Source organism: Gorilla gorilla, chromosome 5 (genome assembly GCF_029281585.2).
Source record: "Gorilla gorilla gorilla isolate KB3781 chromosome 5, NHGRI_mGorGor1-v2.1_pri, whole genome shotgun sequence".
NCBI classification, from domain to species: domain Eukaryota; kingdom Metazoa; phylum Chordata; class Mammalia; order Primates; family Hominidae; genus Gorilla; species Gorilla gorilla.
Genome location: NC_073229.2, coordinates 133,447,189 through 133,472,332, shown reverse-complemented (window position 1 = coordinate 133,472,332; position 25,144 = coordinate 133,447,189). Strand labels below are relative to the sequence as shown.

Sequence of the window (25,144 nt, the reverse complement as noted above, 5' to 3'; positions counted from 1 at the left end):
ACTTAAAGTTTTCTTTGAGCACATCAAACTTTTGGCTCTGTATGAAAATGCCAAGTTTCCAGCCCTTACAGCAGATCTGTACATGGTGAATGTATAGTGTGATATCAATTTTCCCTTAAAAGTACAGATATAAACACACATGTGCAGAGGGAAAATACCAGGGAAATAAAATGTGAACTGTAATTGTCTCTTAGTTGTGGAACTATGGTTGATTTTTTATTTTATTTTATTTTATTTTATTTTATTTTATTTTATTTTATTTTATTTTATTTTATTTTTTAAGAGAGTCTTACACTGTCACCAGGCTGGAGTGCACTGGTACAATCTCAGCTCACTGCAACCTCCGTCTCCTGGGTTCAGGTGATTCTCATGCCTTAGCCTTCTGAGTAGCTGGGACTACAGGCGTGTGCCACCACACCCAGCTAATTTTTGCATTTTCAGTAGACACAGGCTTTCACCTTATTGCCCAGGCTGGTCTTGAACTCCTGAGCTCAAGCGATCTGCCCACCTTGGCCTCCCAAAGTGCTGGGATTACAGGCATGAGCCACCACACCCAGCCATATGGTTAATTTTTTAAGACCATTTTTACTATTTTACTTAAAAAACCTGTTCTACTTATGGATAATTTTGAATATATAGAAATCAAACAGAAAAGTTCCCATCACCCAGCCCCAACAACCATTAACCTGTGGCCAGTGCTACCCCATCCCATCCACTCCCCACCTCCATATTGTTTTGAAGCGTATTTATGGTTGATTTTCATGTTGTTCTTAATACTTTTCTATGCTTTCTATTTTTTAAATAAAAACAATATTTACTTAAATAATCAGGGGAAAACATTTAATAATGAAAAGAATCTAACTATTTAAAGGAAGTTAACAGCAAAAAAGAAAACAATGAAAAGAAATTCTCCCTACGAGTCCTGCTTTAAAAAGTTCCCTTCCCACAACTGTTTATGGACAGGTCAGGAGTCACACATCTCTGAGCTGCCAGCCTGGGAGTTTCTCTAAGAGGCCCAGCCCATGACTGGAGATGACTGGCCATTCTCCCAGATCACTACTGTTATGAAAACTGCAGCTGAGTCTACAACCCAGGCCCATGCCAGTTGAGAGCATGCTTCCCTTCTATCATAAGAAAATGTGACTCACCTCGTGACCCTGGGTTTACAGCCTCAAAATCAAACACCCTGCTTATCTCACACATTATCCATCGTGGGTGAGAGTAGGAGGATCTGACCTGTGAACCCAATGGCAACCATCTTTGCAGTCTGCACTCAGTTCTCTCTGCAACAATGGAGAAGACCTATCCTACCTGCATATTATATTCTAGGGTATCTGGGCTGCTACTCATAACTGGGAATGGTCCTCCATCTTCCAGAAATGCTCTCCAAGGAAACAGCTCAAATGCCTAAGAGAACCAAATAATAAACATGATAAGGTTGTACTTTGTGTTCAAAATTAATAGATATCTGTATATGAATAGGATATCTGTGTCTGTACCCCAAAACAATTTTGGATGACTTATTTATTATGTGTAAGTATTTCTTGATAGTTCCTAGAGATATAGAAGAGAGAGTAATAATTTATTTTTTAAATTGTTTTCTCAGCAGATGGTGAAACACAGAAGAGTACTTAAGATTTCAGTGTAACTAATCAGCACACTGATTAGTGTTCAGAAGTTCCAGAACAGTATAACACCAATGGGACATATTTAAAATCAATAAAAATAAATTTACTCAAATGCTCTCAATATCAGGAACCTTAAAAAGTTGTCCTTCATCATTATTGTGCTCCAATTCTCGGTAACAACTCAAGACCAGCACCACAAATTATTACATGTGAGTCTCTGGCTCCTCCATATCACTAACCAACAGCTAAGGCATCCTCTGTCCTTTGTGACACCATCTGCAGCCCTGGAACCCGTGGGCCTGCCTATCTGACTCCATTCTACACTTCCAGACCTGGTTCTGGTTTCAGTCAAGTCCTGGAGTTGGAGTTGATTCTGACAGCAAGGAGCCGGGACTCCTGTATCCACCTAATCCCAGGCAACACCCAAAGGAAGCAAGAGCAGATCCAATGGTCACGGTCCGACCCTGTCTTCTGGGTCTAAATGAGGGCCATGGCTTGGGCCAAAAGTCACTGTCTTGCAGCCACTGAAGGTAGAAATGTGGGACTTGCTTGAGGTTGATATTGGTGTCCCTTGGCTTAGCATTATAAAATCAGAATATTAAACTGGAAATTTTGGAGTCAAAAGACCAGGGATTGTGAGGTAGTTTGAAAGAGATATCCACTAGTTCTTTGACACTCCTCCTGTAAAGAGGTGGAGCTTACTTCCCCTCCCCTTGAATGTGTTCTGGACTTAGTGACTCACTTCCAGTGAAAAGAATATGACAGAAGTGATGGAGAGTCTGAAATCTGGTAATAAAAACACTGCGACTTCCATCTTGGGTTCTCTCTTGGACTGTTTGTGCTGGGGGAAGCCATCTGCTGTGTTGCAAGGAAGCTCTGTGCAGAAGCCCATGTGAATAAGCCTGGAAGTGGATCTTCTGGTGCCCACCAGCAGCCATAGGAGTGAGCTTGGAGGCAGGTTGTCCTCCAGTCGAGCCTTGAGATGATTACAGCCCTGGCCAACATCTTGACTCATGAGAGACCCTGAGCCAGAACTACCCACCTGAGCTGCTCCCAGATTCCTGATCCTCAGAAACTATGTTAGATAATGAATGTCTATTGTTTTAATCTGCCAAACTTTAGGGTAAATCATTGTGCAGCAATAAGTAACTAATACAGCTTGCAACCTGGTGCTGCCATGATTCTGGAATAGTCTGATCTCTGGCCTTCCTGAATCTTGAACTCTTTGGTTGTAGAAGGTGGGTAATATTGTTCCTGCCTAGGAGCAACAATAGTTGCCAGGATTACCTTCAATAACAGGTGCTATAACCAGGGCTATTGAAAACCCAGCTACTGACGTCATTTATGTATTGCAATTGCTATCATGACTATTTATTAAGTGGAGAAGATTGTTTGTTTTGCTATCAACTGTGAACAGACAAGCTGTTGCCCCGATCAGCCTGTTGAGTGTTTGGAGACAAAGACCCTGACTGGGAATCACAGCTGGCCCTGGGGCCCAGACTCTTCCACTGTGCAAGTGAAGCAGAGCCAGTGAAGACAGAGGGCATTAAAGTCTTGAAAGCCCCTGCAGAATCTAAACCAAATGGAAACAAACTGACTAGATTCCCTACACACCGCACACCATTTACAGTATAAAAATACATCTGAAACACACCTGGAGGCTCCGTGGATCCAGTGGCTGGGGCAGGCTGAGCTGCGAGGCAAAAATGCTCTTCCTGAGAGAGTTGCTCAGTGCTGGTAGCCCATGGCACATGCCGTCTGTGACAGACTGGTAGGCAGGAACATTTCCAGCTGCCAAAAATGTTCTTCTACCAAAACATGGGGGGGGCATTTCATTAAAACCAGTTACTTACACTTCTAAAGTTCAAAACTTTCCTCAAAGTTAGAGAAGCAAGAAAACATTTTGATATATTAACAGGTTCCTTCTTCAGCCACATCAACCCCCATGCCCCTTGCCCTCAACTTTCACAGTTCGTAGCCCTCACGGGGAGGGTTGGCATACTCTCGACTAGCAATGTCTGCCAGAAGAGTCTGCAATGGTGGAAATGTCCTATATTTGCACTGTCCAGTAGAGTAGCCTCTGGCCACGTGTGGCAGTTGTACACTTGAAATGTGACTACTGTGACTGAGAGAATGAATTTTTAATTTTCTTTTTCTTCTTTTTCTTTTTTTTAAAGGCTAGTCAAGTGAAGCAGTGTGAGTGGAGAAAGAATAAAGCAATCTGCGACTGGTTGTGATCAATCAGTTGTAAACACGACTGCACTCAGACCAGCTTGAATTTTTAATTTTCTTTCATTTAAATTAATAATAATTTTAATTAAAGTAAATTAAATAGCCACATGTGGCTACTGAACTGAATAGTGCAGCTGTAGCTCTAGAAAAAAGCTATCAATTGTTTATTGAATGAATTATTTTAAGACCAACAGCTGAGACAATAGTTCTTTATAAAAACTAAATTTTAAATTTTAAGCCTCCTTGGGGTTTGGAGGAGAAAAGTTCTTGTTTGGTTTTAAACAAAACGTGGCTTTGTATATCAAGAACCACAAACCCTGAAGACTGGAGCATGAAATTTATACCATAAGTCAGAGAGAAGGAAGTATGTATGATAGATTAGAATGATTTTTCTTGCCTTAAAGGAAATAACAGTTAAACAAGGAAAGACTATTTCTAGAGCTTAGTTCTAGTGGATGCCTAAGGAAAGATGCTGGATAAATTGGAGGAGGGTATCCCAGAGCAGAAGGTCCCTTTTGCTTGGATTCTCTGTGAGGTGGCCTCCCAGGAAGACTGGCAGCCCCTCAAAGTGGGGAGAAAGACTCCCACACGTGGGTACCCAGAGGGGTGCTGAACAGCAGGCTAACCAGAAGAGGCCAGCTCACCCACAGCAGAGATAATGGAAGTGGCTGTGTCTTCCCAACTGCCAGGAAGATTTGAAAGCTCTGCCAGAAACTTAGATCACCTCTGAGCGGATGGAAGAACGAGAAGAGTGTCGTGTGAGCCCTAAACTTAAGGTCCAAAATTTGTGCTGCCTTGACTTCTGGCAAAACCAGGAGGCCTCAAATAGCTTAGCCACAAAGTTCCCCACTCCCCACTCTGCTCCCACAGATAAGGTCTCCAGGTTTAACGACCTTCCTTATCAAAGGAACCAGGTGCAATTCCTGCTTATCCCTGAGTAGCGGTTTCAGTTCCCTGCCAGACCACAGCATTATTCAAATCAATCACCCCTTCCTGTGTGAAGCACGGAACATCACACTCTCCTGATATTACAAAACCTGCCTCCCACAGCCCTTGCTTGTTCACTCTGTTCCCAAGTGGCCCTGTGTAGGGGGGCAGTGTCCTCTTCCTCTGGATTGTGTCTGTGACTAATAAATTACCATTCACCCCATCTGTCCAGGGTCGGGTGTTGTGTGTTCAGCCATCCCCATGACCCTAAGGCAGAACCCTTCCCTCTCCAGCAAGTGAAGAGGTGATTAAAACAAAGGGGAAGAGGGAGAATCTTGAATTAACTGATTTTAAATCTCAAACGGATCACTTTTAAACTCCAAGTGTGAGTCAGTGATGTGGCATTGGAAAGTTTAATCTTCTTGCCATCAGTAAAAGCTATTTTGAACCTCAGGGAACTCACAGGGCACATGCTAGAGTTTTCCTCCAGGTAACAACATAATGAAACCTGGAAAGTGGCCCAGAGGAGGACAGGCAAAAGCTCTTTGCTTATCAGATACCAAAAACGAGGGCCGTGGCCATGAGTTCAGCACTGCTCATGTGAGGGCCCAGGCTCCTTTGTGTCTCCCAGGAATCCCCAGACAACCCAAAGCACACTTTATTTTTAAATTTTTATTTCTTTTTGTTTTTAGAGACAGGATCTCTGATGCCCAGGCTGGAGTGCAGCAGCACAACCATAGCTCACAACAGTCTCAAACTCCTGGGCTCAAGGGATCCTCCCACATAGGCCTCCCAAAGTGCTGGGATGAAAGGAGTGAGCCACCACACCTAGCTGTCAAAGCACACTTAAATATCTGCATGTTTAGAGAGAGTTGAGTAAGTGAGCATGAAAATAAAAACACATTCAAAAATGAAGAGAAGGCTGGGTGCAGTGGCTCACACCTATACCCAGCACTCAGATCACTTGAGGTCAGGAGTTCGAGACTAGCCTGGCTAACATGGTGAAACCCCATCTCTACGAAAAATACAAAAATTAGCCAGGTGTGGTTGCACACATCTGTAATCCCTGCAACTCGGGAGGCTGAGGCACGAGAGTCACTTAAACCTGGGAGGCAGAGGTGGCAGTGAGCTGAGGTCATGCCACTGCACTCTAGCCTGGGAGACAGAGTGAGACTCTGTCTCAAAAACAAAAACAAAAATGAAGAGAAAAGCAACAAACATTCAAGGAATGAGAGGCTCGTGTTGTTTTCTTTAGAAATTCCTTGATGTACTCCTAAAGCAGGCTTGCTGCAGGAAGGATTATATTATCAGGATATCTCTTCAGCTTTCACCTTTTTACCCTAATCACCCTGAACATCAACAATACATTCAGACTAGAGGCATGTTTCATGCTATATATTTTATACCATGCTATAGAGTAACTTTGAGGGACTTCTTTCTTTCCTTCTACCCCTAAAGTGCAAACGAATTGTATTCTTTAAATCAGGTGATAAAAAACTAAACTTTTTTTTTTGTTTTGAGACGGAGTTTCGCTCTTTAGCCCAGGCTGGAGTGCAGTGGCGAGATCTCAGCTCACCCGCCTCCCGGGTTCACACCATTCTCCTGCCTCAGCCTCCCGAGTAGCTGGGACTACAGGTGTCCGTCACCATGCCCGGCTAATTTTTTTTTGTTGTTGTTGTATTTTTAGTAGAGACGGGGTTTCACTGTGTTAGCCAGAATGGTCTCGATCTCCTGATCTTGTGATCCACCCACCTCGGCCTCCCAAAGTGCTGGGATTACAGGCTTGAGCCACCGCGCCCAGCCTAAACTTTTTCCTAAAAGACCAGATGGTAAATATTTTCATCTTTGCAGACCCTACGGACTCTGTGGCAACTAATCAGCTCCGTGGTTGTAGTGTGAAAGCGGTGACAATTCGTAAGTGAATGGGCATGACTGTGTTCCAACAATGTTTCATTTACGGACATGGAAATATGAACTCCATAGCATTTTCATGGGTCACAAAATACTATTCTTTTACACATTTTTTTTCAACCATTTAAAGATGGGAAGGCCATCCTTAGCCCACAGACCATACAAAAATCGGCAGAGACCTCCAGCAGTAGTTTGCCAACTCCTTACTTAAATAGATGAGATCGGATAGAACTGCTTTGTCACCCAAGCATTTACCTTCAATGCAAATGATTAATTCACCTGGCACTAAAGATAACTCAATCCTCGGGCATTTCTTGAATTGGCTAATCAATAACTCCTGCAGGTTGGTGGACATGTCCAGAGATGAATGCTGGGCCCTGGTCAGTGTGATCCAACCCTTCGGAGGACAGCTATCAATTTCCATCAGCCCTTTGGCTAGTAGAGGGGGGTTGAGACGGGCAGAGTGAAATGTTTTGTGCCTAGAAACATGCACATAGCCAGTACCCAAGATGGTCTATGCCACAGAGAAGCAGGAGGAAAATTTTCAGCGACTTTACAGGGCTACTGTCCTGTCATCCCTGAGCAACATCCTTCCTCCCCCTTACACCCCACCCTCATCTGTGAAGCATGCCGCCCTTATTCCAGGTAAGAGTCCAGTTTTTCCTTTGCAAATTCTGGAGAAGCCTTCAGCTTACATGGGCAGAAAATTCCTGGGGTAAACAGTCAGGTTTGCTCAGTCTTGGTGAGCTCCAGGAAGGGTCAGGGAACTGTCCCAAGCTTCCTATCTCTTTCCATTCTCTAAGGACTTTCCCTTGTTTACAAGTTCAGCACTAAGTAAAACAATCAAGAAGGATGACATTTATCTTTTAGCTTCTCTTTTTCTCCTGCCTCTTGCCTTTTCTTCAGCATCCTCTTCTCTGTCCATGCTGCTGCTTGGTCTCCATCATAGATCTCGGGTTTTGGAGTCAAACACACCTAGGTTCTAATTCTAGTCTGCCACTTACTAGCTGTATAATTCCAAACACACACAACCTGAACAGCTCTGAAGAAAAAAGGCTGGGGAAATATAACCAGTGGAGGACACAGTGGGGTGAACCATCTGGGTGATTCTCTCCAGAGGGTCACAGAAAACTACATAAAACCAGAAATAGGACACAATGCCCTCCATTTCTGTAGACCGAGTGTGAGGACAAAGAAAGCCCCGGCAAAGCAATTCCAGGGGATTTCCTGGAAGCAGAGTGGTTCCCCTGGGAGAGCAGTACCAAACAGAATCCTTCATAGCTGAAATCCAAAAAGGACTTTTTTTCACCAGTATGTAAAATCCTTCCAAATTCTGACCTTGGGCTTTCAGAGCCCAGAGGACTAACAAATGGCCATCCTGATAATTGTCTGAGGCTTTACATCTTACCTGCTTGACTAAGCTACAGCTCAGGAAGCTATTTGTCAATATAAAGAAAACAAATTAGCCTGATTTTTGTCCTGCTGAATTTACATTCTAAATCCAAGAGTCCTCTGATGTCAGAGTAAAGAAGATTGAGAGTAGAAAAAGAACAAGACAGTTTAGTGCAACCCCCACCTTGTCATTCTCCATGGATGCCCACAAGTGCAGTGGAAAGCAGCTGCAACCTACAGGTAAGAGCACAGACAGCCCTCTGAGGCCCTCTCAGTGGCTAAATACTCACACCGGGAGCTAACCCAAAAAAGTTAATTTTGACAATTAAAAAACAAGCAGAGACCTTTAGGGCTAACCCTCCTTCCCTCTCATACAAAACTTATTTATACTGGAAACATTATGAAACTTAATCCAAGCTAATTTTCCCATCAGCACCATGATTAATTAACCAAATGAAACATTCCTTTTGTATGTGGAGTACTTAACACAATAGTGCCTACAAGGCTAGAGGTAGATGGATTTATTTATAAATTTAACGCTGGTAGCCAATTCCATTAGCTTGAGAGGTGCAGTAAAAATTCTGTCTTTTTGAAAGGTAAACAAATGTTGAAAAAAAAAAACCCTAATCATCTTTAGAAGTATAAAAATGTTATTCCCAGTAGAACCCCCTGTACACTGAAAGCAGCAATCATTATATGAACTGTTCTGAAATTACATTTGCTAAAATCAAGAGTGTTATTAGCCAACAAGAACATATTCTCACAGACAGCCTTTGCGGCAGGTCATGTTTGGTAGCCATGGCGTTCTGGATCTGCTTGTGCCCATGACTATTTTAAGCTCATTATCTAACCTTGCCAAGAGTGGCCTCCCTAGATGGTCACTCAGCAAACACCTCCGCTGCAGAATTTACTAGAACAGGATTAGTGCTCCAGCCCTTACCGGATGAGATGCCTTACTGCAGCATCAAACTGCAAAAACATAACCTCCCTCCGGAGGAGGAGTGCCTGGGCCACCCGGGTAGGGTCTTGGGGGCTCTGGAGGCTGTCAATCATGTTCTGCAGCTCTTGAAGCTCAGACCCTAGAAGATGGACAACATTTTAGTCTGACAGTGTGAAATATAGGCTACTATAGCTAAACCAGTAAACCAACATTTTGTCCCATACTTGTCACCTAATCAGACTTCCCTTGTTTTGTTTGTGGGTATACTAATTATATGTTTTGCAAGACCAGCAAAGACTTATGCTGTAGAATCAAAGGTCTGATTTATGTCTCCTTCCTTCCTCAGGAAGATAAAAATCTGCTTGGCTTTTCAGTACAATAAGAGCACGCCATGGAAAGAAAGTTTTAAAATTTATAAGGCTATGGTCTTGAAATAGAACAAAAAGGAGAAGTGACAGGAATAGGAAAGTCTAGTCCTCAGTATATCTGTTAGGCACTTGAAACGATCAGAGATTATGAATCAGCACTCATCTCTCATTGCCATGCTATATCCAAATCAGCACTCCCTGTCACTGGCTCATGGATTAAAGAAGACTCAAGACCATCTAAAGCAAGTAAAAAACACACGTGTATATGTGTATATATAAAGATATGCACACATATGTATACATACACATGCATATACATACGCATACATATCCCTCTAGGAGATTCTAGTTATTTTAGGAGTAAATGTGAGGGATCCATATTTGCCTTATTTCTTAGACCCTTACTGCAAGAGTAGGCTACATATACATAGATTTGTATTCATTTTGGGTAAAAATCTAACTTAGGGGCCTGTGGGTCACTCAGTGCTGGGATGTGGAACCCAGCCTGAGTCTGGATGACCATCCTAGCATCTAGGTATGTATATCCTAGTTACTGGCATAGAGAAGGAGCTAGTCAGAACAGGATAGCACAGTGGAAAGCGATGAGCCCTTGGGGAACACGGTTGGGCTCACACTTACAGGGCTACCAGAATGTCAGCTGGTCTGAAATATCCCTGTGAACATAGTGATCGTTTTCTACCCTGAGAGGACATCCCTGTTATTAGGATTGTGAAAACTGATCACAATGCCTCGACATGCAGTCCAAGGCAGGAGTGAGACAGGAAGCCCACAGGGCATTTCTGGAGATGTTCTATCTTGACAGCTGGTCCACATGCAAGCAGCCTTCTTTCCTCCCTAGCCAAGTACTGGGCTCCAGCATCTACCGACTGAGAAAGCAGAGAGTTGTGGGAGGGTGAAGCTGTCCATGAGAGCTTGATCAGGCAGATCCAGGGCTGAGAATGGTTGCTAACATGTATAACATGTGCTCTTGGCTTTAAGAACAGATGAGCAGTCCAGATTTCATATCCATTTGCTGTTTTATACAATAAAAAATGTGTTTTATTTTTGTTTCCAGCCCCAAATAATAGAGTCCAATCAGCAAACTCTTTTATGACTCCTCTAAATCTGATAGTTCTATTGGACTGAAGAGTTCACCAGAAAAAGAGTCATATTAGAGTGAATTGTACAAGAACTTTTGTGGTGGTGGGAGGGAGGAGAGGTGGTCAGGGAGCCTCATTTGTTCAAGGCCTAGTGTGTTCTGTCTAAAAGTAATATACTCTATCAGGCTACGCAGTAACCAGGGGAAAATTTTCTAATCCTCTGCAACGACAATGAAAAAAGGAGAATATAAAATTACACATACCCTATGGTTAAAGCTGGGTAAAATGTAAATATGGAATATATTTGGGCATGGGCTGGAAGGGAGTAAAGATAAATAACATTATTTCACTTGTTAGAATGGCTGGCTTACAGGTGATTTTTTTTTCTGTCATTTCCATCGTTTATATACTACTGGCAGGTGATCGCTTCCCAGCAAAATTGTTGTATGTTGATATGTAGTATTATCATTAAAATACAGATGTGGAGGCAGGACTGCTTTTCCTTTGTTATTTTACTGATCTTTAAATCCTCTTTCTGACTTTCCTTCCTTTGTGGAGTCAAGAGGCTTGGTGGGAGGGGCGGTGGCAGGACAAGCAGCCTGGCGGTGGGGACAGGGCAGAGGGTTGTTGCAGGCAGCCATGGTGGTGAGGCTGGGGTGAACCCTGTGCCAGGAAACATCGGGAAAGGAGCCTTTGCTCATGTCTTTCCCAAGAGGGTCCCATTTGGGAAGTCAGAGAAGACAGACAGCCAGGCAGCCAGAGAGAGAGGGAGAGAGAGAGGATTCACAGTGGCCCTGTCTCTGAATGAAGACTCAGAGCTCGTACACTTCATTCCTCGTTTGTCTAGAGAGTTCCTGAAACCCTAAGTTCAGTGTGAAGTATTTGGGCTTTAATTGGCCTCCTTATCCTTTGCAAAGGAAGTCACAGTGTAAACGTCCACATTCTGATTACATCCTCTGCTTCACGTGGACTTCAAAGGGAGTTACTGGCTTTCAGGGAAGGAGAGAATTGGCTGTATACACAGAGCTGGTCCACAGTGTCTAAGAGCTGTTTTCGTTAGTCAAGGGGAGGACCAAAAGCTGAAATCTTGAGTTTCCCTCAAGATTTGTTTTAAAAATACTTTAAAGCATACAAATCCACAAAAGTAATTTGAACTAACTAAAAATTAGAACTAACAATTTAGAACGAACTCTAAATTGTTCTGAGATGGCTTAAAGAAAGAGACTCTCATTTCATCTTTTCCCTTAGTTCTTCTTGCCTCCTCTGGGAAACAGGCCAGGAACTAAGCAGCCTGGTCTTTTTAAAAAGATTATCTTGGAGAGGATATTTTTTTTTTTTTTAAGTTTGCTCTTTATTTTGAGCAAAGCAGAGCATGCAAAACTGTACATTTTCCCTGGAGCACAAATGTGTAACATGACAATGTGGGCCTCTCTGCATGCTTCAGAAAGCCTGGGCCCCACATATCTCAATGGTTTCTGGGTTCACAATGCAGAAATGGCAAGAAAACAATTCCCTTCTTCCTGAATTCTAGGTCCTCAACTTGGCCTCATTTCCCATTGTTCCTCAGAGCCATACTCATGGTTCGTTCACAGGTAGGTTCACAACTCTGGACTGGCCACATGCAGTTCTGCCTGCTGCTTTCACCAGTGTCCTTTTCTTATGTTGCTAGGACTGTCCCTCCTATTTTCTACACTGATCCAAGTCCACTCCTCTTCAGTCTGGGAAGCACCCCAGATCACCTCCCTGCAGGTTTTGCCTGGGGGCACCCTTTACTCCCAGCTGCTGTAGGACTTCCTAAGTAGTGACTTCACCAGGAAACATGGCTCTGGCTCTCTCAGTTCTATCTCATCTCCATGTAACACCTGCCTCCCCATCTCAACGGCAGGCAGGACATTTCTCTTGGCCACACTCCTTCTTCCTGTGCGTTAGCTAAAGCTCAGCCCCCACACCCTCCTGACATCCAATAGCTCTCCTAAGAGTGTCTTAGCTTATTTTCTGAGTAAGACCCATTTACAACAGTCCCCAAACTAGTAAAAGGAAAGGACCTAAGAGTGCTTTGGAGCTTCTCTAATCGGATGCTTATGTTGAAGACTTGTGAGTCACTCTGAGAGCTCATTAGTCTGCAACAATTCTGTGCCTTCTGCTGAGGCGGCACCACTACCACTCTCCCTTCATCCTGCCACTCCTAGACACAGGCGTTATCCTCCTCCCAGATCAGCACTCATGCCCTTCCCTATGTCTACATCTAAATGTTTACAGAGCCCTTCAGTGTTCCTTAGCACAATGCAAATATACCTGCCACCAGCTCCAAGGTCTCCCACAAATGTATTTCCTTTATGCACCAACCAGCCACAGGGGAATATCCTCAGATTCTCTGACATTTGTTTTAACAGCAATTAGGTTTAAATAGGCATGTTGCCTCATTTCCTAGGCTCTTCTTGTTCTTTAAAATCCCTGGCTACTATAGTATTTTGCTATTAATTTATATTTACATGACCAGTGACATTATTTGGATGGTAGTCACATTATTAAGGCAAGATTACTTTCCCTGATTCTGATAAATGTAGCTTAGTAAACATTTTAGTGTCTTTAATTCACCTCATGTGTTTATCTTATAATATAACCTGTGCTGATGAGCACTGGGCATATAAAACTAAAGCCTCAATCATTCTTACCACAAAGACTTTTAGGTCATTGATAGCTAACCAAGGGCTGTTTACAAGCTTCTTAATAGGGAGTGATTGGCTCTGACCTTGCCATGTGAGTTTATGAAGGCCAGGAAGGAAACGGGAACGAAAGAAAACTAATATTTAATGGGGGCTTATATATCCTAGAATTTTTACATAAATTTCAATCCACAGAACATTTTTATGAGACAGATACTATCACCCCATTTTATAGATGGACAAGCAGAGACCCAGAGAGTAAAGTACCCAGCTTTCAGTAACCAAGTGGCAGAGGCAGAGTAAGAACCAGGCCTCCAGACTCCCAACTTGGTACACTTTGGGGTATAGCCCGTGAATGCGGAATCAAGCAGATAGCTGTGCAGTGTGGAGACAATCTATAAGACAGTTTGGACTTTTCCTTTGCCCTTCTGATTGCTGTCATTTATGAGAGTATATTGTAGTTCTGTCTTTCCAAGTATTAAGAGCTTCATAGAACTTCCAGTGAATATTGAAGGTGATTTGAATCACCTTTAATCACTCACCAATGCCCTCAGTTCCTCCCCAGTCACCTCTCAAAGGGTTGGGACTTCGAGGAAATTCAAAACATGCTGAACAATTGCCAAGCTTAGCAAAACTGACAAGGTAGGCCACGATATCATGCAGAGGAGCTATCAGCTGTAGAGTTCGCTTTAAGGCTTTAAAAGCTGCCTGTGGATAAAATTAATACAAGGAAATACGTTTTAGGAAGTTTCTAAGAGGCATATAAAAATATATGAACACTGAATGGGGATGATATCTTTAAACAAGAATATTTCAATAAACATTGTCACAGTATATACAGGATAATATCAGAAAAAGAACAATAAACCTATTCATGAACCAAGGTTACATGCCCTTGGACAAGGGAACTCCTGTGGGGGGTTAAAGCAATGTGTTTCTTTGTTTAAAGTCACTGAAGGCCATGAACACATCAAAATGTTTGTATGGCCGTCAATGAATTACAAGGGTCACAAATCAACTCATAGAAGGGACTCATATTCAGACAACAATCTTGAGAGAATACCTGTAAGCAAGGTATAGATATTTATCAACATTGTTTAAACCAACATATGACTGAAAATCAAACCATGGATCTTATGTATCAATGTCCAAGTGGAGGAAAAGTGAAAAATTATGATCTAACTGCAGAAGGTAGTATTTCCATATTTTAAAAATAAAAATCTGAAACTTCTTCAATGAAAGTAGGGGTAAGAAACCAAGGTTGCTAAACAAGATTTCACTTACAAAGAAAAATCAGAATATTCCCAAATGCCATTTTCAACATTGTATTTTATTTCTTTAGCAAATACTTACGTTTCATGTGTTTCTGTGTTTTCTTTTTTAAAAAAATTGTTACCAACATTGCCCTTGATCAGTAAGTGAGTTACACAGAGCACCCCTCAGAAAACAGTAACCCTAAGTTACAAGTGTGATCTCAACCTCTCATTAACTTCAGAGCACCAGTGGGGTTTTTTGGAAGGGTTGGAAAGAAATTGAAGATTAATAAGAAATGTCAGAGGCTTGAACTAATGTTCATTAGTGACCAGGGAGAAAGAGAAATCAAAGCATAGTGAGGCCCAAGACAAATTATAATAAAGCAGAAAAGGCTACTGTGAAAAGATTTCAGTAGTTAGATGTCTGAATAAAAGAAGGGATGTTCTCTGGAATTGATATGTTTAACTGTGAGACAAAAACCAGCCAGTTTCCATTCTGGCACACATGCAAAAAAATACAAACCTTTTCTGGCAGAGTTTTGAACATAACCAGCACTTCAGAAGAATGGGGTATGAACCATAAACTGAGGAAGACTTTTCCATCCGCTGACAGCAAACATCGTGGCCGGGGCTGAAATCTTCTGCAAGTGTTAGAAAAAAGGACCCATAGCACGCATTGCCCTCTAAACAAGAGGCATCATGAATGACCCTGTTGAATCACCGCCCTCCGTCACACAGGCCCGTCACCATAGGCCCAGCATCCACGCCCCAGGGCAGCAGCCCTTTTCATGCCACTCCCAGGTGGCCAGTTTATAAATAACTCAACAGGAAGAAGAGCAGTTAGGCTGATTTTAGCCAGAGCTGTGTGGGGGAAGGAGTGGGGATGGAGGGAGGGAAAAGGCATGGTAAGAAAGGACAGGAAGGCCATTAATTAGATGGACAGCACCACACTAGGTGGTACATATATTATGTCACTTAATTCATCTGGCAACCTCAGGATGGATCTATTTTTGTTCCTCTTTCACAGATGAGGAAATTGATGCCCTGAGAGGTTATGGAGATCTACCCAGCTCCTAAAAGACAAAGTTAGAATTCAAATGAATATCTCTTTGGGACGCTGAGGTGGGTGGATCACAAGGTCAGGAGATCGAGACCATCCTAGCTAACACGATGAAACCCCATCTCTACTAAAAATACAAAAAATTAACTGGACTCGGTGGCAGGCGCATGTAGTCCCAGCGACTCAGGAGGCTGAGGCAGGAGAATGGCGTGAACCTGGGAGGCGGAGCTTGCAGTGAGCGGAGATCGCACCACTGCACTCCAGCCTGGGTGACAGAGCAAGACTCTGTATCAAAACAAAACAAAACAAACAAAAAAGAGAATTCAAATGCACATCTATCTGTCCCACTGTAGAATCTGGGCTTCAGAACCAGGCTCTGCTTCCTCTTGCCTTGACATCACATTTGTTGCCAGGTTCTCCAGCTTCTGGTCTTCTTTTCCTTCTTTCTTCTCCTCTAAATACCATATTATTTCTTAATAAGGTTAGTCATCTCTTCGTTTAGTCATCTCTTTGTTGCAGGTTTATATACAAACATATTGTCCGTATATGTCTGGTTTAAGGATTCAAACAAGCCCAGGTAGGTACCCACCACCTGGCCTGAGAAAAGGAATGTTGCCAGCACCCTTGAAGCCTGATGTGCACTTCACTGGTGGCCCCCAGATGAACCACCATCCTGATGATTAATTTTAAATAATTAAATTTGATTAAATTATTTAATTTATTAATTTATTTATTTATATTTAATTAATTTATTTAATTTAAATAATTAAAATTGATTAATTTTACATTTATCAATTCCTTGGGTTTTTTTGGTGGAAAATCCTTGGTGCATCCGTGCTGCTGCAAATGACTGATTTGTGGGTTATTAGGTTGATTTTATATCTTGGTTGTTGTGAATAGTGCTACAATAAACATAAGTCTCAGGATTTTAATCAGTTAATTCTCAACTCAGGAATAAAGTATGGTCTTAGTTTGGAGAATTGCCTTTCTTTTAGCAACCACAAAGTCAAACAATTCCTGTCCTGAAACAGATCAAAACCAGCGTAATCCAGTCTCATCTCTATTATTCAGTTCACCATGCTCATTCCTGCCCAGAGGTAACAATGAATATCAAAACTAAAAAGTTGCAGGGTCTGCATCCGGGCACATGGGACTGCAATCCACATGCTGGCAGGTGCTGCTAGCAGCAAGGACTGAACCAGTCCTTCCTTGGCCTCTGAGAAGCATATGTGTCCCTGGAGCCACTGGGCTGTCTACCAAGTGCTATCCTCTACTTCTTATCTGTTATTTCCTGCCATTTCCAGTCCTGCCTGCAGTGAGCAGCCATCGGCTGAGAAGAGCAGGGATGACTGCAGAAAGCTTTAGGTGCTCAGTACATGAAGCATAGCCTCGTTCTCAGCCCCACAAGCAGACTTGCCCCTGCCCCTTGTGGATGGCCTGCCAATTATCTGGCCTGGCAGTTCCCCAACCTGCTCAACACTGTCCCTTTTCATTCCCCTTCAGCTGACCACTTCTGGGCCACACCCAAGACTTTATTATCCTCTGAAACCATATCACCTCCAAAGTCTTAACTTTCCCAGCTCCATATTTTATTCCTCCAGTTTTCTGAGTCATCCACTCTCACTAAACTTCCCTTCCTTTATTCCCCCAAAATAGGTCCCTTGGCATCATCCAGTCCTCTGGTCTCCCCTTCCATCTGTCAGCTCCTTTCTGACCTCACTCCCTTCCCTACCCAGACTGGATCTCACAGTCAAGCATGCGAACCACTCTCTCCCCAGCACCTTCAATTCTCTGCTGCTTTGTACTCACAACCCACCTACCTATCAAAGCCCCAGTTCTGGGTCCCTCCAACTACTCAGCTTGCTGTTTCTGATGGCATGCTGCTAAGCACAGCTGGAGGAAATCACACTGCTAATTATACTGATGGAAATGGTTTCCAGCCTGAGGTATGTCACCCTGGAACAATCCTTTTCCTTTCCTTTGATCAGCTCTCGTGCCCATCTTCTTGTTTCATAATTCCAAGCCTTCTTTAAGGCCCCCATACCAAATTCCTGCCAGCAGATGATGACATGGTCTGCTATTTCATGATCAAATTAAAGGCCACTGCTGGAACTCCCTCCCTTTCCTGATGGCCTATTTCCCCAACCCCCACCCCTAATACACACACACCCTCCCTTTCAACCAGGGTCAAAGTCAGAGGTGCACACCTTGGATACAAAATGAAGACAGCCTCTGCCCTCCATGCTCCTACCTTCCAGAGGCAGCTGGGAACCATGACACTGTGGTAGCAGCATGGCTAATGGAAGCCTATGACAGTGCAGAGGACGCCCAACAAGAAGCACCTGAGCCTTGTTGGGAGGCTGGTGGAAGAAATTCACAGCTGAGGCTTCTGAGCTGTGATTTCTCATCTCCCTCCATATCCCTTTGTCCCAATGACATTGCCGTCTTTTCCCCTCCATTAAGAAATTGTGGTAAAATATGCATAACACAAAATTTACCGTTTTAGCCTGTTTTTGTTTTTGTTTTTTTCAGAGCAGGAGTGGAAGTTTATTTAAAAGACTTGAGGATTCGTTTGTAGTTCATGAGCCTGATGATTGGGTGTTCACACGTGTGTGTGAGATGTGCTATTCTCGAACCTTGTTACAACGTCGTCGCATTACCTGTCTGACCTCAAACTGCTACTGGGTGAACTGCAAGAAAGGTAAAATCTGTTACTCACGACACGTGGAATTTATGTGCCGTTTATGTGTTGTGGGGAGAAACACTCAAATTCTCCCAATACATTGCGAGTCCCATAGGACAGGCACGCATTTGATGGCCTTGAAGAAGTGTTCGTTGTATTTGCTGAACCCCCTGAGAGGCCAGGCATGCCACCAACACATTTCAGATTAGTTAAGCGACAGGGCCAACCACGTGCTCCCCACGCCGCCTCTGCTCCAGGCGCGCTCACACAGGCTCCCCTAGAATTTCTCCAGGAAGCCGTTGGATAGGGCAGAGGTGGCAGCTCCGCCAGCAGCTGCTTCTTCACCGGCTGTGCCGAGTGAGAACGCCGCCTGTGCTTCCCGGAAATGGGCTTCAGCTCCTCTAAGGTCGTGGCGCAGCTGGACCCCAAGACTGAGTCGCCGTCCAGGAAGCGTGACTGGGCAACGGGGCCTGGGTCTGGCCGGGGTCAGAGCTGAAACCGGAGTCCGAGTCAGAGGGGAAGCCGGGGCCAGGGCCAGGCTCCAAGAGGCCGCAGGGGTCCCAGACAGAGCATAGCTCGACGTCACAAGGTTCGGGGCCGGGGAGGTCCCGGAGTGGGATCAGGAACCGGAATCGCTGCCGGGCGGGGCTTCAGGGCAGCCCTCGCAGCGGCGGCCGTCGCTGGGGCAGGGGCAGGGGCCACAGCCATCCCCGGCGTTGGAGGGGGACAACGCACCCCTGCCAGAGGTGGAAACCCCGGAGACCCCGTCTGCTGGCGCCACTGCCACACCGACTGCCTGGAGGCGCCGCTCTTCTTCCAGTGGCCGAGGTGGCAGGTGGACGCGCACCCCTGGATCTTCCTGCTGGCGCCCATGATGCTGACGGCCGTGCTGGGCGCCGGCTTCCTTCACCTGCCCAAGGACGAAGAGGAAGATCTGCAGGAGCAGTGCATCCCGGTGGGGAGCCCGGCCAAGGCGGAGAGACGCTTTGTGCAGGGCTATTTCACCACCAACGATTCCTACCGCCTCTCCACCTCCAGGAGGTGCACTCAGGCCAATTTCACCTGGATTCTGGTGGGCTCCCACAGCAACCCACTGCTGGAACCGGACATCTTTGCAAAGTCAGTAAATTGGACAGCACGGTGCAGGATCTACGTGTGGCACAGGGAAAAGGAAGCCAGATCCAGTACGAGCAGGTGTGCGTGAGGTACAAGAGGCTCTGTGTGTCCCCCAACCCGTTCCTGGATGTCTGGCAAGTGGACAAAACGTTCGACCTGAGCTACAACCACAGTGAGCATCCCTCTGTCTGATCGGCTTCTTTGGAGGACACATCTTGGGATGTAACTGGCCTAGGTAATGGGCCAGTTCCTCCTGCAGTCCAAAGCCATGTGGCTGCTGAACTGCCTGAAGAGCACCCTGAGGACAACGTGCAGAGCAAGATGGCTCACCCATTCCCTCAACCAATTTAGCAACATTAAGAACAGTCTGGCCTTGAAGAAAATCGAGGTACCTGGTAGTTCAGGTTTACAGGGAGGTCAGGAGGATGTGGGAGGGATGAGGAAGACTTGCTCCGAGAACCCTAACAAAGCACTGCATGACTACTTGATGGGGTCCTTGCCTCACAGCTGGGTTTGCTCTACTGTATTTGGTACTTAATCTGACTTTCTTTCTTTCTTTTTTTTTTTTTTTAAGGCGAGTCTCACTGTGTCACCCAGGCTGCAGTGCAGTGGCACGATCTCGGCTCACTGCAACCTCCACCTCCCAGGTTCAAGCGATTCTCCTGCCTCAGCCTCCCGAATAGCTGGGATCACAGGTGCCCGCAACCATGCCCAGCTAATTTTTGCATTTTTAGTAGAGACAGGGTTTCATCATGTTGGGCAGGCTGGTCTTGAACTCCTGACCTCAGGTGATCCACCTGCCTTGGCTTCCCAACGTGTTGAGATTACAGGCATGAGCCACTGCACCTGGCCAATCCAACTTTCTTAAATTAACACTGTTGGGGCCAGGCATGGTGGCTCACACCTGTCCCAGCACTTTGGGAGGCTGAGGCAGGTGGATCATCTGAGGTCAGGAGTTCAAGACCAGCCTGGCTAACATGGTGAAACCCTGTTTCTACTAAAAATTAAAAAAAAATGAGCCAGGCATGGTGACGCACACCTATAATCTCAGCTATTCCAGAGGCTGAGGCAGAAGAATTGCTTGAACCCAGGAGGTAGAGGTTGCAGTGAGCCAAGATCGTGCCATCACACTCCAGCTTGGGCAACAAGAGCGAAACTCGGTCTCAAAATAAATAAATGAGTAAGTAAATAAATAAATAAATGAAACCGATGGATGCCAGAAATCGTGAATCCTTGGTAACATTCAGGTCGATAACACAAATCTTGTGTCCAGCATATGAGGCTGTTCAGTACAGACATTGATGTCCATGTTTGATTTGGGAGGTTGGTTTCTAACTAAATTACAATACTTTGAAATTCTACTTTTAGTTGAAGTTTTCGTTGGTTTTGGGAAGTCCCCAAAACTTGCTTGGAGCTCACTGAGTATATTTTTTGTGGCAGGTGGTCCACTTTACATTGCTTTCCAGACAGCTGGAATTTGAGGCAACTTCTATGACAGTGATCCCTTTGTTTCACCTGGCATACGTTCTAATCATACTGTTTGCTAATCATATTATTGTTGCTGCAAGTTCTGGATTGAAAGTATCATCTGTGAGCCTCAAGAGGAGGCTGAACTGGCCCACCCCACTCTCGCCGATGATGAGGCTCTTCAGGGTGGTCAGCACGTCCTCGTCTATCCTGACCCTGCTCAGCTCCGAGCCCAGCTGGCCACCCCAGGGCCCACCTCTCAGCCATTTTAGCCATCTTTAAGTGTATAGTTCCGTGGAACTGAGTACATTCACAGGGTTGTGCAACTATCGCTACCATCCATCTCCAGGACTTTTTCATCTTCCAAAACTGAAAGTCTGTGTCCATTAAACAATAATGGCACTGCTATCTTTTCATCCACCCAAGCCAGAGATTCTGAGTGACATCCTAGATTCCTCCGTCTCCCTCAGCTTCTTCTTATATCCGCCATCTGGCCTAGCTGATTTCACCTTCTAACCGTCTCTTGTCTGTACAATTTTAGTAGCTTCCTACATAATGTCACTGACAATCATCTTGCTCCACTTCTCCCAGTGACCTGAAGGACAAACACAGCCTTCTGGCTCTTTCCTCACCCTTCGATACATTCTACTTCCCATTGCTGCCCTCACATACTCTGGATATGAGTCCCGCACAAGTCCACATGCTGTCTCACACGTCTGTTCCTTTGCACATGCGATTCTCCCGGCTTGAGCTGAATTTCTTTTCCCTGTCTCCCTGGAGCACTAGTTGTCATTCAAGACCCACATTAAGCATCCCCTCTTCCCTGGAGCCTTTTTTGCTCCCCATCTCCATCAACCCAATCCTTCAGATAATACTGTTTCTTGGTGGGTGCCTTCATTAAACATTTATTTTACTTTATTCTTTATCACAGTGTACTGTAATTACCTATTTCCCATTGCTGCGGAAGGACCAGCACTTGATACCAAGGCTGCCATATACTGTTGTTCAGGTTGTACCCTGAGGCAACAAGCGATGGCCAAGATCCAACCTGTACTTTACTTGCTAGAGGCTTTTCCCTGGGATGAGACCACACCTGCCCAGAGGAAGGGGTGCTGCCTTCTAATTTGCACAAAGTAGCTGTATGGGATGACAGTGGCTCTACCTGTCACAAAGTAAGGGCTCAATTAATGTTAGCATCCTCTCTCTGTTCATCAGCAAATGCAGCTTCTCCTGGAGTGGACTGAAGTGTCATCCTAGGCCCCAGACTCCAGTCTCCTCTGGGCCATGAAGGGAATGGAAGCCTCAAGGGACTTCCTGCTTAGGAAGAGGGCTCCCCTTTGCTCCTCCTCTACCGGGACAGGGGTATCTTTGCTAAACCAAACACAGTACATTACAGCCTTTGCAGAATTAAGTAGGATTATAGAATTTTACGGGCTCTTCTAGTCAAGGATGGCAAACCCATAGCATGGAAATTACCTTTCTGCCTTTCCTTGAGCATGGCAGACATTGCCAATCAATTACAATTACTCTCACAAACTTGAGATGCCTCAGAATCCTCAGCAGGGCCACTAATGCATTGTTTGAAATGACATTTAGAGTAAACCTTATTTCTTATCTTCATTCTAACTCAACCCCTTATTTTATGAATGAGATGAGGACCTCTTTCCTCCATGGCCCTCACTCCTCAACTCTGTCCCTTCATCTCTAGTTAACTCTGGCTTGGGATGATTCCTATTTGCCACGTCCTGAGCAGTCTTAAAAATGGCCCCTTTCCATAAAGTACTTCTTCAGCAGTCCTATTCCTTGCAATCATGCTCTAGATAACTTAGCACCAAGAATCATAACATGTTTAACTTCAGAGAGCTGCTTCTTCAATTTCCTCAGTCATTAGACGAAAAGATTGAAAAAGCAAACAGCCTATAAACAAAGAACCCCTTCTGGGTTCAAATACAAAGATACTCTTATTCTTGGAGTATTAACTCTTCCTTTTGCCCTTTTGGACAAGAAGATCAAGGTCAAGTGCAGTAAAGGGAGCAAAGGTTTAATATTAAACTTAACATGCCTCTCCTCAGGGAGAAGTAGGGCCAGGGAAGGAGAGTAATAAACACTGAAGCAAATTACGCACCTGGGGTCAGCCTTGAGGCCCTCCTTGGAGTCTCTCAACCCCTTCTTCTCTTGTGGTTGCCCTACCATGAAAAAGGTGTCCCTGATGGTAGGAAAATCTTCCAGAAGATCTCTCAGGCTATTGCAGTATGCCATGATCTGACCCCGAAGAGCATAGTGAGACATGCGGTGGTTAAACCTGAAAGTCAGAAGAGAGGATGTCCAGAAGGAGAATCCAAATTCTTCCACCTCTCACAGAAGCTCCAGAATCTACATCCCTGGAGGACTTTTCAAAGAGAGAGTACTTCTATCAAGAAGGAATTTCCATTTGGGTCAGGTGGCTGTTGCCTGAAGGCAGAGGTATGAACCCCTTCATAACGACCCCTATCCTTCACTTCCGATGCTTCTCTGCATGTCAAAGGACAGTTTAACTTGGTTTTACCCAATAAAACTGCCAGTTATTACATTCAGAGTCAGAGAAATCAGCATGTGTTATTCACATATACTATACTTACTTCTGACAATATTCAACTATAACATCTCTCTAGACTTTTCCAATTTCATCCTGTGATAAAAGAGAATGATAGTTTTAGTAGACAATTGGCTATAAGAACTCCCCATCCTAGTACATGTGTACAAACTTAAAGCAGACTTCAAGCAGGAAAAGGCTACAGAGCTGAGACATTCTTTCTGGGTTAAGCTTGTTGGGAGGCACTCCTGTGTCTCTCTCCCGCTCCTACCCATCTTGCTGAGTATGCCAAGGATGCAAGTCCCTGACCACACTTTACGTCACAACCATTTCTCAGGGTTGTATTTGCAGAAAGCAATCTTGAGTGATAAGGTAATGTCTCTCTCCAGGAAAAAGAGCAAGCTTATTATAAAAGAGGTGGGTTCCCCAAGCTCAGTGCTTTTCACTTGTGACACAAGCCACTACCTGCATGTAGGCTCCTCCACACTGTCCCCGTGGGACTGACACAAACATGAAGATCACATTGCCTACTCTGCTGTGCATAACAAAATTCTTTGTCTCTGACAAAGGAGTCTTGTGTGCCTTCTGCCAGCATCCATGGAACGGTAACAGGTTAACTTATTAGCCAGTAAGTAGTCCCCAGACCCTGACAAAATTAATACAGGTAATTATATTGCCTGAGGTCTTTCTGATCTGATAGGTGTTGAATAATCCTGAAGGGCAGTTCATGAATGATTATATTTTTTCCACTTGGTCAATATTTTTTGAGAATTGCTTATTAGAAGGGACCCTTTGCTTCTATTATGGCTGAGCAGTAATTGCTGGCCCTCGTCATATCCCATCTGTAGAACTAGGTTAGGTAAATTTATGTCTTTCCTTTAAAGTCATAAGCAGGGAAGAAAGCCTAGAATTATAAATCTTATCATTCTTCTCCTAAATAACAATGTATTACCATAATGATTTTCTCATCAAAAAATTAATAATGAAATGATATTCACAAAATTAAGGAATAATTTTTACTGATTAAAGTTTTGAGTTTTAGTATTTTTCAATAGATTAGGCTAATATAAAGACTTTAAATACAAACATAGTGGTAGTGTCTGAAAAACCAAGATAACCAGATGGTTATCAGGTGACCAGATGGGTAAGAGCCATTGCTTACCTTGTCTAATCCCTGAACCCCTGTGGGTCACTCAAGAGTAGGCTAATGTTCCAGTGCAGGTGCTGAAACTAGTTCATTTAGAAAGTGACAAAACAAAATGCAGCATTGGGAAAATGCATACATTTTTAAAGCATGACTGTAATCCACTTGAACTGATTCCTTTCTACTTCTTATTGAACTTCCCTTTTCACTTCTTTACAATATATTTTCAATGATCCTAGCCAAATAGGTTGAAAGCATCAGATCACCAGATTCCAAGTGAAGAATTTTCATTTGCTCAAATGCAAAAGAGGACCAGAGCTTTAGGCAGCATTTCTCACTACACACTCACAGGGCTCTTCGTTCTGTCGGCCATGGTTTGTTTCCTCAGGAGGAAGGCGTTCAGCATCATGTCCCGCAGCCCCACCTTTTCCAGTTGAATAGACACAAAGGCCTCTGGAGCCCTGACAAGTGAACAGAAACATGGGAGCCCAAGCCAGGAGGTATATGGACATGGATCAGAAAGACAATGTGTATACTGGGCATTGCAGCAGGAGGGCAGGTGGCTGTGCCTCCATGGTTCTTGCCTGCTTCAGGTGTTTCTGATTATTCACCAGGGATGTGGATGTGTCACCATCCTGCTTGGGGACCCTCTGTGCCTGAAGCATGCTTCAGCAGTCCTTTCTCA

The 25,144-nt window shown here is 44.3% G+C and overlaps 1 protein-coding gene and 1 non-coding gene across 2 annotated transcripts; one reads left to right on the top strand and one right to left on the bottom strand.

Moving 5' to 3' along the window:
• Window positions 1-934: 934 nt before the first annotated feature.
• LOC129534261 (coiled-coil domain-containing protein 162-like) lies at window positions 935-24,905 on the bottom strand. The gene is made up of 8 exons (XM_063707172.1): window positions 24,809-24,905; window positions 23,362-23,411; window positions 22,869-23,045; window positions 14,941-15,058; window positions 13,707-13,872; window positions 9,031-9,169; window positions 3,283-3,436; window positions 935-1,407 (listed from the first exon to the last, which is right to left on the bottom strand). Exons 3-8 carry the CDS (start codon window positions 23,030-23,032, stop codon window positions 1,303-1,305), a joined length of 846 nt encoding a protein of 281 aa, XP_063563242.1. The 5' UTR covers window positions 23,033-23,045; window positions 23,362-23,411; window positions 24,809-24,905; the 3' UTR covers window positions 935-1,302.
• LOC115935178 (small nucleolar RNA U13) lies at window positions 18,044-18,147 on the top strand. Its single transcript, XR_004070878.1, has one exon. It is a non-coding gene; the product is annotated as a small nucleolar RNA U13 (small nucleolar RNA).
• Window positions 24,906-25,144: the final 239 nt, after the last annotated feature.